Source organism: Anguilla anguilla, chromosome 4 (genome assembly GCF_013347855.1).
Source record: "Anguilla anguilla isolate fAngAng1 chromosome 4, fAngAng1.pri, whole genome shotgun sequence".
Lineage (NCBI taxonomy): Eukaryota > Metazoa > Chordata > Actinopteri > Anguilliformes > Anguillidae > Anguilla > Anguilla anguilla.
Window position 1 is genome coordinate 66,556,028 of NC_049204.1, and position 14,286 is coordinate 66,570,313.

The window sequence follows — 14,286 nt, forward strand, 5'->3', positions numbered from 1 at the left end:
TGTTTTTTGTAATGTTGCCTGGTGACACCCTGATTTCTCCTTATGGGGATTAATAAAGTACTTCTGTTCTATTCTATAACCTGGCCACTGTAATTTAAAAACATTGAAGAATAGGGCTAAAATGGACATTAAAATAATTTTAATTCAAAATTAATATTTGCTTTTTGAATCTTATTAGGATGTAAAAAAAAAAAACAAAAAAAGAAAAAGAAAATCTTGTCATGATTCTAATTAGTAGAGTCAGGTGTGCAAAATTGAAGGTGGTTGTCAGGTGGTTGAAATGAAAACCTACAGGAGAGTAGATCTCCAGGAACAGGGTTGAACAGCCCTCCTCTACTTTGTCACCTATTCTGATGATTTTGCAGATTGAGTTCCTTCAGCAGACCAGAGTGGGATTACAGGTGGAAATTAGACATGGTAAAGTTCACGCTGATAACAGGATACTTTCTTTCACACAGAGATGTAAATCTGTAGAACACTTTGCCAGGTCATGTAGCAGAGGCAGAGACTCTGGGAGTTCAGATCCAGGCTTGATGCAGTGCTGGATGCTCTCTAGCTTGCAGGTGAATGATCAGACTGGAGGAGCTGAATGGACTGTTCTCAGCAGGAAAAATATTTGTACGTACCTACTCTTGTTCTCCACAAATTCAGTTGTACAATTCATACTAGAATTTTTGATAAAAGTATCAAAATTATGTGAAATATCAGGGACAGAAAGGTGAGGTGTATTTAAAATATATAAGACGCATAGTCTGTTAAAGGAGATAATTTAAAGAAAGAAAATCAAGTGGAGCATCTCATATTTCTTACCTCTTCTCAAAGGACCAGTAATACATGGATCTCTGGCACCATCTAGTGGTGAGGACTGAATGTGCACCTTGTCCTCCAACTCTTCCGGGTTTCTAGCTTCAAGTTGAAGCTTTGTGTGTCCAGCCCTGACCAATCACATCTCAGGACCCCAGCCCTGACCAATCCCATCTCAGCACCCCAGCCCTGACCAATCCCACCTCAGGACCCCAGCCCTGCCCCTGACCAATCACATCTCAGGACCCCAGCGCTGACCAATCACATCTGAGGATCCTCACCCTGTTAAATCAGTGCACAAAGATATCTGATCTCCATGGCAATCAGTGGCCAGGAAACCCTTTCAAATAAAAACTTCTGAAGCAGAGATGTGCAGGTGCAGTTGGTAATATTTAATAGTCAATTCTCTATTTTCATAATATTATTACATACATAATACAAAAACAAACAGTAAACACAATTAAAGGCACAGTATGGAGGTAAAAGTCAAAGTTAAACATGCAATGCTAAAGAGAGACAGCATAATTCTAAAAAAATATTTAAAAAAAAAAAAAAAACACTTCTAAGAGATCAAAAGCTTTCCTAAATGTTTGTGCGTTTCAACTGACCCCAGGGAAGTAATTCCATGTTTTCGGAGCTAAAATGATGAATGTTTGAAACTCTTACAGGTGAAACTTCCAAGTGAAATTTTAAAAATATAATTTTACTCTTAGTGTAGATTCTTGATTAGCCCAGACAGTGTGTGCAATGAAACCTATTTTAGAGCTGTTGGTTCAAAGGCAGAAAATACATGTGAAATAGCTCCAAACAGTGTGTACAGCAGTTAATTAGGTGTCTAAAGGCGTCAAGAATCCCCTATCAACTATCCCTGTAACATGAAAATGGAGTCACAACAGTAATTTCACAAAATCCCATTAAATCAGATTATGAAGCTGTATAATGAGCCCAATATATAACTGAATTCCCTCTCTGTCTCATTTCTGTGCATTCCCCTCTCTTTAATTACAGCTGATCTTCGCATTCACTCCCTGCCTCATACCAGATCACATAGTTTTACAGAGGACCCAACAAAATTAACCCAAAACCCAGGATAGAGGGGCTGAGTGAATGTGGTCTGGACTCTGTGCAGGAGGGTCATTGTGTCAGAGACGCTGTAGAAGGACAGAGTTCCTGCCCTGTGATCCAGGTACACTCCTATTCTGGAGGAGCGAACAGGGATTCCAGTGCTCTCAGCATTGTGCCTGAAAGCGTAACTGCAATTACGGCGCAAACTCCAGGACTTGTTATTACATCCCAGAACACGGTCATCACCCTGCCCTTTCCTGCCGATCTCTTTATATGACACTGCTATAGAAACCCCATCCCCTCTACACTCAGCCTCCCAGTAACAGCGTCCAGACAGACCCTCTCTGCACAGCACTTGGGCCCAGCCGTCAAATCTCTCTGGATGATCAGGATATGACTGGATCTTTTCCACACAGGTCACCTTTCTGTTCCCCTCAGACAGACGGAGGCGTTTATACGCTGTATTTTGGTCCAGTGTGAGCTGACAGGCATCTGTTGGAGGAGAAGAGATCAGTGAAGACATGAAAATTTAAATTGTTTGTGTGTTATTACTTCAAGCAGAGTGTGTTTGTCAATTATTGTGACACAATTAATGATTAATTAATGCAGAAATCTAGGTAATTCCAAATGCAACTGTATCTTATTTCAGGTACTTTCCCTTCAGTTATGTATTCCTACAATGTATTTAATTAATCAATCACTATTATATCAATATTAATTATTTGGTTTTTGTGTTGTTGTGTTGGCAGTGATCACGTACCAGGAAACCAGCACAAGAACAACACCATCAAATATGAAAATCACTCCTTACTGTGGATATTGCACAATTAAAATGGTTTTTTGTTTTAACATATAGAACTTGGATTGTGTGGCCCATGGATGGTTGTGGCCCTAAATGACAGCATAGAGCATTTATGCCCCCAGCCAGCTCTGACTGCAGGACATGAATTATCATATATAATCCATATGTTTAATACCAGGAGGACTGCAGCTGAATTAACAGGGATCTGATGGAGGAGAAGATGTATGAGATCCCTAAAGCAAGTCCGTTATGGATATTAATCATAGAAATAATCTTTTACTTCATATTACCTATATTCATTCTTTAATTTAGGCTTAATTACAGACTCACATTGTAAGAAGTCCTCTCTGGTCATGTGCTCTAGAATATTGACTTCTTTCGCTGTAAGGGGAGATCACAACAAAGTTGAGCTCCTAAAGCTTACCTTGTTTCATTATTTCCAGGAGAAACTGAAAGCTATCCAGAATGCAGTGTCAGAATCAGACTCAGTTATTTATCATCCTAAAACTGAGTAAAGATGCAATGAGAGGAGACAAGATGGAATCATTTCACGAGAAAACTACTGAATATTAGAAGATCTTCTGTTGGCAGCTCTAATAGGAATTTTTCTTAAATGTGTTGTCTCCTCTCTTATCTCCACAATATCTTGCATCCTACCAAGTAAAAAATGAGCTAAAACATTACATTACAGGCTTTTAGCAGACTCTCTTAACCAGAGCAACTTACACAACCTTTACACAGCATTTACACTGCATCCATTTATACAGCTGGATAGATACTGAAGCAATGCATGTTAAGTACCTTGCTCAAGGGTAAGATGGCAGTATCCAACTGGGGAATCGAACTTGTGATGTTCATGTTACAGTATAAGCCCGGTTTCTTACCCAATATACTACACTGCTGCCCTGTTCCCTTTCAGAAAGTCATACTTTGTTCCCTGAAGTTCAAACAAAGCTTTTGATTGAAAATATTTTGGGTTATCCCCTAGCCTTATAAAGTGACTAAGCACACTTTCTGCAGCAGAGTGTGTCTACAAACCTTTTCCTGGTACTTTGATCAACTCCATCGTGAAAACATCCTCCAGTCGCTCTTTCAGTTCAGAGACAGATTTCCTCACAACCTCAAAAGAGACGTGTGGACTGACAGTGATGCTGGGTAAGTCTTCAGGTCCAACAGGGGCACAGAGAGACTGACAGCTCTGCAGAGAAACAGACAGAAAATCAGACTTTCAGACAGGGACACAGAGAGACATACAGGCACACAGACATACAAAAAACAGTCTCAATAAATGATTTCTGTGTAGATTTGAGGGGAAAATCATTGTAAATGAGGAACACCCCTCACCATGTGTGTGCAATGTACATAGTGCAGACTGTCAGAGAGAAAGTGATGTTACCTGGAGGAACTGGATGTGATCCTCTGTGCGTAAAAACTGCTCCAGCTCAGCATCTCTCCTCCTCAGCTCAGCAATCTCCTGCTCCAGTCGCTCCAGGAGTCCTTCAGCCTGACTCACTTCAGCCTTCTCCTGATCTCTGATCAGCACTTTCACCTCAGAGCGCCTTCTCTCAATGGAGCGGATCAGCTCAGTAAAGATCCTCTCGCTGTCCTCCACTGCTGCCTGTGCAGAGCGCTGTTAGGAGACACAGAGAAAGGAGGGCTGTACATAATAACTAGGCCTTTCACTCAGCTCTTACTGGGACCCCAGACAGCCTGTTCCCCACAGTGTGGCTCAGTGGGTTTGAGCCCCACAGGGCTGGAAAGTGGGCCAACACTGGGCTCCTCACTGGCTGACTGGAGGAGAGCCCTGACTGAGCCCTGAAATGGCTCTTCCAGCAGCCAGCTGTTGTCTTCTCCTCTGGTCAGTACCCACCTTGAGTGACTGCACAGCCTGTCTCACATCCTGCAGCTCCTTCTCTCTCTCCTGGATTTTCTGCTGGAATTTATTTTGTTTCGCCCCCAGCTGCTTCTGCGGACAGATTATTTTCCCAGTTATATCTTATCATATAACAAGGCTGAATGTTTCAACTACATTTTCACATTCTAAATGAAAATGAATACTTGTACATGTTTGATGTACAATGGTTTAAGGTTTCATTTCATGCATTCTTCTCCTCAGCAGAGGTTCTGCAGGCCAGAGGGAAATACTTTTGGGGTTCTGACATTAGGGGACAAATAAAATTATAGCGGACAAACCAATTAAATTGTTTCTAAAGTGCACTGGCATTTCAACAGTGTGACTTTTTCACTTTTGAAGTCAGAAAATATTTTGCTACTTTACGGGAAGCGGCTAAATTAAAAATTTGTATTAAAGCAAACAGCTGTTATTTTCTGGAATATTGAAAACTGCAGGTAAAAAAATGTCAATCCTTACCTGTTTCTCAGTCCTTCCTGCTGCCGCTGAGACTGTATCATGGCCTTTGTGTTCATCCATCACACACGGATAACAGATACACTGCTGATCAGTACGACAGTAAACCTCCAGCAGTTTGTCATGATGAGAGCAGATCTTCTCCTGCAGGTTTCCAGTGGCTTTGACCAGTTTGTGCTTCTTAAAGGCAGGAGATTCATAGTGAAGTTGGAGGTGAGTTTCACAGTAAGAGGCCAGACAAGCAAGACAGGACTTGACAGATTTGCGCTTTCTCCCAGTGCAGGCATCACACGCCACATCTCCAGGTCCAGCGTAACAGTGAGCAGGAGGAGCAGCTTGGAGTCCTGTCTTCTTCAGTTTCTCCACCACTTCAGCCAGCATGATGTTTCTGCCCACAACAGGCCTTGGAGTGAAGGTCCGTCTGCACTGGGGACAGCTGTAGACTCCAGTATGATCATCCTGATCCCAGCAGCCGTTAATACAGCCCATACAGTAACTGTGTCCACAGGGAATAGTCACTGGATCCTTCAGCAGATCCAGACAAATCGCGCAGCTCAGCTGGTCCTGATCCAGTAAACCTCCACCTTCAGCCATTTTACTGCTCACACTGACAGAGACAGAGTTAAGTTTTGTTTCTCTGAAACTGCGTGACAGAGAGAGTGGGAATGACTTCCTGGTTCAGCCCACAGCTGCAGGAGGTGTGATGTTGGACTGAGGCCAGGCTGAGCAGAGCAGGCTGAGCAGAGAGTGCAAATTCCTGAGGAAATATTTAATCTTAGGGGTCAAAGGGCAGATTTATTGAAGGACTGTGTGTGTACTGTGAGCAGTAAAGGCCTGTATAATACATGCATGGGATGTACTACAGGTGCATCTGATCTGAGTACACCAGTAAGAAATGCACAGATAATATACATAATATAAGTGGACAGGTAATTTTTCTGCCAAAATTATTCATGGAAACAGTGAGTATTATACAGAAAACATGGAACTACACCATGGCCTCAGGTAGTACAGTAAGTGCAGAAGGAAATAGTTCTGACCAAAAATAAGACTAATGTATTGTTTTGAAGAGTAATCACATACACACATACAGCCTCTGAGGTATGACATTGCTTTACAAGCTGCATTGGACTCACTTCATATTTATTTTCTCGCTTAAATCTCACAAACTCGCAAAAGTCGCAGAGCTAGCAGGTCATCAGAAATTTCTCCATTTACCTGAACTGACTGAGCCGATCAAAAAAAGTGTTAAAGTATTCCTGTCACAAACAGGTAACATCCCTGCAGAAATGTGAGTTGAATTAATGCTGGACATTTTACAGTATATAGTTCATGAAACTCTGTGTTTCTGATAAAACTGTGAGTTTGACATGCAGTAACATGCTGTGCCTGCAGGGGACAGATGTTAGCTACTAATGCTGAATTCATCCTGATCTGTATGTGGTTCAGCATTACATTACATTACAGGCATTTAGCAGACGCTCTTATGTCATCACATACAGCACTTATGTGATTTAAAGCAGTTTAAACCAGTCACACAATTTAACCCCCTTTACCTGGCCTCCTGCGCCTGAACCGTACGCTGAATTTAAGGAGAAGGCTAAAGAGTCCCAGACACTCCGGGACCTGAAAACCTACAGGACCGTAGATCTGCAGGAGCTGGGTTTGACCAGCTCTCCTCTACACTGTCAGCGCTGTCACCGATTCTGGCAGGTATTTCAGGGAGAGTTCTATCAGCAGAACAGAGAGGGGTCACAGGTGGAAATGGTAATGTTCACGTTAATGACAGGATTCATTTTTTTTTCCACACAGACATGTAAATACGTGGAACGCTTTACCAGCTCATGCAGTAGAGACAGAGACTCTGGGAGTGCTCAGATCCAGGCTTGAGGCAGTGCTGGAAGCTCTCTAGTTTGCAGGTAAATGATCAGACTGGATGAGCTGAATGGTCTGATCATGAAAAATTCTTATGTTCTTCAGAAATTCATCAATCGCATTCAAAACACAACTTTTAATAAATATTATTAAATTGCAAGAATTATCAGGGAGCGAAATTAGAAGTGTATTTAAAATTTATAAAACACAGTCTATTAAAGGACGAGATTTGAAGAGAAAAAAATCTAATGGAGTATCCCATATATTTCTGACCTATTCTCAGAGCACCTTTAATACAAGGCTCTCTGGCACCATCGGGTGGTGAGGACTGAATGTGCACCTTCTCCTCCACCTCATTCAATTCTGTCCGGTTCTATCTCTGGTCCCAGTCCTGACCAATCCCATTTTAGGTGCCCAGCCCAGACCAATCAGTGCATGAAGGCCTCTGGTTTCCATGGAAACCAGTGTCCTGGGAACCCTCCAAAAGAAAAACTGCTGAATGCAGATGATTCTTTTTATTAATTTTATTATTTTTATTAATCAATTCCCAATTTCCCAGCATTATCATATAATCAATCCACAAAGAAGCAGCAATCAGAATTGTAAAACACCTTGAACTGAATCTTGGCCGTAACAGCAAACTAAAATAAGATAGTCACCGTAAACGTGATGACAGTGCAAGCAAACCCCAGAACAGATGGGCTGAGTGAATGTGGTCTGGATTCCACTTTTATTTCAACCAGTTTTAAACCATCTTTTAAAGTTCAATATTTCATTTAATTGAACTCATTTTCTGTCTCATTTCAGTGTATTCCCCTCTCTGTAATTACAGCTGATCTTCACATTCACTCCCTGCCTCATACCAGATCACACAGTTTTACAGATGACCCGATATCAGTCCAAAACCCAGGATAGAGGGGCTGAGTGAATGTGGTCTGAACTCTGTGCAGGAGGGTCATTGTGTCAGAGACGCTGTAGAAGAACAGAGTTCCTGCCCTGTGATCCAGGTATACTCCTATTCTGGAGGAGGAGGGAACAGGGATTTCAGTGCTCCTGTTATTGTGCCAGAAAGTGAAAGCGGAGGCATAACGGCGCAAACTCCAGAACTTGTTATTACATCCCAGACCGCAGTCAATACCCTCTCCTTTCCTGCTGATCTCTTTATATGACACTGCTATAGAAGCATTCCCACTCCACTCAGCCTCCCAGTAACAGCGTCCAGACAGACCCTCTCTGCACAGCACTTGCTCCCAGCGCTCAAATCTCTCTGGATGATCAGGATATGGCTGGATCTCTGCCACACAGGTCACCTCTCTGTTCCCCTCAGACAGACGGAGGCGTTGATGTGCTGTGTTGGGGTCCAGTGTGAGCTGACAGGAATCTGTTTGAAGAGAAGAGATCAGTGAAGACATGAAAATTTCAATTGTTTGTGTGTTATTACTTCAAGCAGAGTGTGTTTGTCAATTATTGTGAAACGATTAATGAATTAATAATGAATGCAGAAATCTAGGTAATTCCAAAGGCAACTGTATCTTATTCCAGGTACATTCTCTTCAGTTATTTTTTTCCTCCAATGTATTCAATTAATCAATCGCTATTATATCAATATTAATTATTGGGTTTTTGTGTTGTTGTGTCGGCAGTGATCACGTACCAGGAAACCAGCACAAGAACAACACCATCAAATATGAAAATAGCTTCTTACTGTGAATATTGCACAATTAAAATATATATATTTTTTTAACATATAGAACTTGAATTGTGTGGCCCATGGATGGTTGTGGCTCTAATTGACAGCATAGAGCATTTATGCCCCCAGCCAGCTCTGACTGCAGGACAGTATTGTCATATATACTCCATATGTTTAATACCAGGAGGACTGCAGCTGAATTAACAGGGATCTGATGGATGAGAAGATGTAGGAGATCCCTAAAGCAAGTCCGTTATGGATATTAAGAATCATAGAAATAATCTTTTTCCTTCATATTACCTATATTCATTCTTTAATTTAGGTTGAATTACAGACTCACATTGTAAGAAGTCCTCTCTGGTCTTGGGCTCTAGAATATTGACTTCTTTCACTGTAAGGGGAGATCATAACAAAGTTGAGCCCCTAAAGCTTACCTTGTTTCATTATTTCCTGAAGAAACTGAAAGCTATCCAGAATGCAGTGTCAGAATCAGACTCAGTTATTTATCATCCTAAAACTGAGTAAAGATGCAATGAGAGGAGACAAGAAAGTATCATTTCACAAGAAAACTACTGAATATTAGAAGGCAGCTATGTTCGCAGCTGTAATTTGTCATCTCCTCTCATATCTCCACAATATCTTGCATCCTACCCAATAAAAAGCGGCCAAAATATTATGTTAAAGACATTTAGCGGATGCTCTTAACCAGAGCGACTTACACAATCTTTACACAGCATTTACACTGCATCCATTTACACAGCTGGATACATTCTGAAGCAATGCAGATTAAGTACCTTGCTCAAGGGTACAATGGCAGTGTTCAACCGGGAATCGAAACTGTGACCTTCATGTTACAGTACAAACCCAGTTCTTTACCCATTACACACTGCCGCCTCGTTCCCTTTCAGAAAGTCATACATTGTTCCTTGAAGTTCAAACAAAGCTTTTGATTGAATATTTTGAGGGTTCTCCCCTAGCCTTATAAAGTGACTAAGCACACTTTCTGCAGCAGAGTGTGTCTACAAACCTTTTCCAGGTACTTTGATCAACTCCATCGTGAAAACATCCTCCAGTCTCTCTTTCAGTTCAGAGACAGATTTCCTCACAACCTCAAAAGAGACATGTGGACTGACAGCGATGCTGGGTAAGTCTTCAGGTCCAACAGGGGCACAGAGAGACTGACAGCTCTGCAGAGAAACAGACAGAAAATCAGACATTCAGACAGGGACACAGAGAGACATGCAGGCACACAGACATACAGAAAACAGTCTCAATAAAAGATTTCTGCATCGATTTGAGGAGGAAATCATTGTAAATGAGGAACACACCTCACCATGTGTGTACAATGTACATAGTGCAGACTGTCAGAGAGCCAGTGATGTTACCTGGAGGAACTGGATGTGATCCTCTGTGTGTGAAAGCTGCTCCAGCTCAGCATCTCTCCTCCTCAGCTCAGCAATCTCCTGCTCCAGTCGCTCCAGGAGTCCTTCAGCCCGACTCACTTCAGCTTTCTCCTGATCTCTGATCAGCTCTTTCACCTCAGAGCGCCTTCTCTCAATGGAGCGGATCAGCTCAGTAAAGATCCTCTCACTGTCCTCCACTGCTGCCTGTGCAGAGCGCTGTTAGGAGACACAGGGAGAGGAGGGCTGTACATTTTAACAAGGCATTTCATTCAGCTCTTACTGGGACCCCAGACAACCTGTTCCCCACAGTGTGGCTCAGTGGGATTGAGCCCCACAGTGCTAGAAAGTGACCCAACACTGGGCTCCTAACTGGCTGACTGGAGGAGAGCCCTGACTGAGCACTGAAATGGCTCTTCCAGCAGCCAGCTGCTGTCTTCTCCTCTGGTCAGTACCCACCTTGAGTGACTGCACAGCCTGTCTCAGATCCTGCAGCTCCTTCTCTCTCTCCTGGATTCTCTTCTGGAATTTATTCTGTGTTGCCCCCAGCTTTTTCTGCAGATAAGATATATAACTGGGAAAATAAATGATCATATAATGAGGCTGAATGTTTCAACTACATTTTCACATTCTAAATTAAAATGAATACTTGTACATGTTTGATGTGCAGTGGTTTAAGGTTTAATTTGATGCATTTTTCTCCACAGCAGAGATTCTGCAGGCCAGAGGGAAATACTTTTGGGGTTCTGACATTAGGGGACAAATACAATTATAGTGGACAAACCAATTAAATTGCTTCTAAAGTGCACTGGCAGTTCAACAGTGTGACTTTTTCACTTTTGAAGTCAGAAAATATTATGCTAATTTACGGGAAGCGGCTAATTTAAAATTTGTATTAAAGCAAACAGCTGATATTATCTGGCATGTTGAAAACTGCTGGTTAAAAATGTTAGTCCTTACCTGTTTCTCAGTTCTTTCTGCTGCAGCTGAGACTGTATCATGGCCTCTGTGTTCATCCATCACACACTGATAACAGATACACTGCTGATCAGTACGACAGTAAACCTCCAGCAGTTTGTCATGATGAGAGCAGATCTTCTCCTGCAGGTTTCCAGTGGCTTTGACCAGTTTGTGCTTCTTAAAGGTAGGAGATTCATAGTGAGGCTGGAGGTGAGTTTCACAGTAAGAGGCCAGACAAGCAAGACAGGACTTGACGGCTTTGCGCTTTCTCCCAGTGCAGGCATCACACACCACGTCTCCAGGTCCAGCGTAACAGTGAGCAGGAGGAGCAGCTTGGAGTCCTGTCTTCTTCAGTTTCTCCACCACTTCGGCAAACATAATGTTTTTTCTTAAATCAGGCCTTGGGGTGAAGGTCTCTCTGCACTGGGGACAACTGTAGACACCAGTATGATCATCCTGATCCCAGCAGCCCTTAATACAGCCCATACAGAAACTGTGTCCACAGGGAATAGTAACCGGATCCTTCAACAGATCCAGACAGATCGCACAGCTGAACTGGTCCTGATCCAGTAAACCTCCACCTTCAGCCATTTTACTGCTCACACTGACAGAGACAGAGTTAAGTTTCGTTTCTCTGAAACTGCGTGACAGAGAGAGAATGGGAATGACTTCCTGGTTCAGCCCACAGCTGCAGGAGGTGTGGTGTTGGACTGAGGCCAGGCTGAGCAGAGCAGGCTGAACAGAGAATGCCGATTCCTGAGGAAATATTAAATCTCTGGGTTCAAAGGAAAGATTTATTTAAGGACTGTGTGTGTATTGTGAGCAGTACTCAAGTGGACTCACTTCACACTTATTTTCTCGCTTAAATCTCACAAACTCGCAACAGTCGCTGAGCTAGCAGGTCATCAGAAATTTCTCCATTCACATAAACTGACTGAGCCGATCAAAACAAGATTTAAACTATTCCTGTCACAAACAGGTAACATCCCCGTAGAAACGTTGGTATTCTGTGTTTCAGAGAAAGAGAGAGAGCGAGAGAGAATTTCAACAAAGAAGCAAACAAGAATCTTCATATTTCCCCCTCATGGGTTCTGGGTAAAAAGAATAAACTGACATAACAAAGCAAAAATTAATCCAAACACACGGCAGCAAGCTTTTCAGCTTTCTCACTTTTCAGCCTTTCAGCCAGGTTTGTTTTATCTCAGTCGCTCTCTCTCAGTGAGCCGATCTCTGTGTGTGCCACTCAACCTGCAGGCGATGGCTTCCACAGTCATGTGACCAGGGTCCACTCGGGACCAGATGTTGTCGGATAGAGTTGAATTAACACTGTTAGAGTTGAATTAATAATACTGGACATGTCACAGCATATAGTTCATGAAATTCTTTGTTTCTGATAACACTGTGAGTTTGACATGCAGTAACAAGCTGTGCCTGCAGGGGGCAGATGTTAGCTACTAATGCTGAATTCATCCTGATCTGTATGCAGTTCAGCATTCCATTACATTACAGACATATAGCAGACACTCTTATGTCATCACATACAGCACTTATGTGATGAATTAAAGCAGTTTAAAACAGTCACACAATTTAAACCCGCTTTACCTGGCCTCCTGCGTCTGAACCGTACGCTGAATTTAAGGAGAAGGCTAAAGAGCCCCAGACACGCCGGGACCAGGTTTACACCCCCCCCCCCCCCCCCCAAGGCAGCGGAATGGGGACATACAGATTTTTTTTTTTTTTTTGGGGTTGGGGTTTGGGGGACGAGCAGGTCCCTGTTGAAGTGTTCCTCAAGTCAAGTCAAGTCATGTCAGCTTCATTGTCATTCCAGCCATATACCATGCAGATTACAGTGGAATGAAATTGCGTTTCTCCTGGTCCTTGGTGGAATATATACAATATACACACAAGACATACAGACAAGGACGGGGCTGTGTGCCCATGACTAGACACAGTGCAAGTGACAGGACAGTGCAAGTGTAAAAGACATTACGAGACATTCCATACAATACAATGCAGGACAGTATAAAAACAGAACAGTAAGTACACAATAAATTAATTTTTAATTTTATTCCATTGAATTAAGTTGCAATAAAAAAATAAATAGTGTGTATGTAAGTATGGTGTAGCAGCATGGAATAGCGGTGGAGGTAGTCTCTGAGAAAATAGTCCAGAGGAAATGTACTGCAACAGGGTGTATAAAAATAAAAACACAAATAAAATAAGTGGCCAGTGGGGTGGGGGGGTTGGGGGGGGGGGGGGCGGCTTGGCCGTATTCTGTAAAGTTAGGGTGGTGCAGGTCAAGGGAGGCAGCAGTGGGTTAAGCAGCCTGACAGCTTGGGGGAAGAAGCTGTTGCAGAGTGTGGCAGATCTGGCCCGTATGCTGCGGTACCTTTTGCCAGATGGCAGGGGGGTAAAGTGAGCATGGGAGAGGTGGGAGGGATCCTCAGCTGTGCTGCGGGCCTTGCCTGTGCAGCGTTTGGTGTAAATGTCTTGAATAGAATTGAGAGGGACCCCAATGATCCTTTCGGCTGCCCTCACTATGCGCTGCAGGGACTTGCGGTCTGAGACGCTGCAGTTCCCATACCAGGTAGTGAGACAGCTGGTCAGGACGCTCTCGATGGTGCCCCTGTAGAACGTGGTGAGGATTGGGGGGGAGGCTTGCTTTCCTTAGTCTCCTGCTGCAGCGGCTGTCCCATGGGCAGCTCCCATAGAGAGGGCCCCAAAGGGGAGGGGTCCCAGACCAAGCCGGACGCCACGGAGATCCAGTGGGACGTCCCGTGGACGGAGATGGAGGCCACCCTGCTGGGCAGAGCCCGGGATGAGGAACAGGGCGTCTGCCCCCCCCCCCCCCAGCCAGGAGCACATATCTGGGGCCTGAATCCCCCCTAGCCCTGTTCAGCAGGGGTCCTCAGTCTTACCCAGAAAGGGCCGGAGGGGGTGCAGGCTTCTGTTCCAACCAAGCCGCTACCCACCTGACTCTACTAATCAACCACAAGAGTCTCTGCTAAGGACCATCTACACCAGGGCTGCCCAGCCCTGTTCCAGGAGATATCTAACATCCTGTATATTTAACTCCAGCCCTAACAGAGCACACCTCATTCAACAGCGAAAGATCTCACTGAGCTGCTGACTAGTAGACCCAGGTGTGCCAAATTAGCGTTGAAATGAAAACCAGGATTCATTTTTAATTCCACACAGAGATGTAAATCTGTGGAGCACTTTGCCAACTCATGCAGTAGAGACAGAGGCTCTGGGAGTGCTCAGATCCAGGCTTGAGGCAGTGCTGGAAGCTCTCTAGTTTGTAGGTAAATGAACAGACTGG

General features: G+C 43.5%; 2 protein-coding genes across 2 annotated transcripts in view; one reads left to right on the forward strand and one right to left on the reverse strand.

The window, feature by feature from the left end:
- LOC118225953 (tripartite motif-containing protein 16-like) overlaps nucleotides 1–14,286 on the forward strand; it is a 972,804-nt gene that overhangs the window by 301,506 nt on the left and 657,012 nt on the right. The window lies entirely within an intron of this gene.
- On the reverse strand, nucleotides 1,353–11,635 carry LOC118225125 (E3 ubiquitin/ISG15 ligase TRIM25-like). Its single transcript, XM_035413177.1, has 12 exons — nucleotides 10,965–11,635; nucleotides 10,464–10,559; nucleotides 9,990–10,223; nucleotides 9,632–9,791; nucleotides 8,945–8,995; nucleotides 7,778–8,295; nucleotides 5,043–5,660; nucleotides 4,542–4,637; nucleotides 4,068–4,301; nucleotides 3,710–3,869; nucleotides 3,002–3,052; nucleotides 1,353–2,361 (listed from the first exon to the last, which is right to left on the reverse strand). The coding sequence occupies exons 1-12, from the start codon at nucleotides 11,553–11,555 to the stop codon at nucleotides 1,838–1,840; spliced, it is 3,333 nt and encodes a 1,110-aa protein (XP_035269068.1). The 5' UTR covers nucleotides 11,556–11,635; the 3' UTR covers nucleotides 1,353–1,837.

Bases quoted from the DNA above. Each gene is read 5' to 3' on its own strand.
- LOC118225125 (XM_035413177.1), bottom strand. From the start codon at position 11,555: ATGGCTGAAGGTGGAGGTTTACTGGATCAGGACCAGTTCAGCTGTGCG. The intron at 10,560-10,964 runs GTAAGGACTAAC...TCTTATCTGCAG, and splicing joins CAGAAAGAACTGAGAAACAG to AAAAAGCTGGGGGCAACACA. The intron at 4,638-5,042 runs GTAAGGATTGAC...ATCTGTCCGCAG, and splicing joins CAGGAAGGACTGAGAAACAG to AAGCAGCTGGGGGCGAAACA.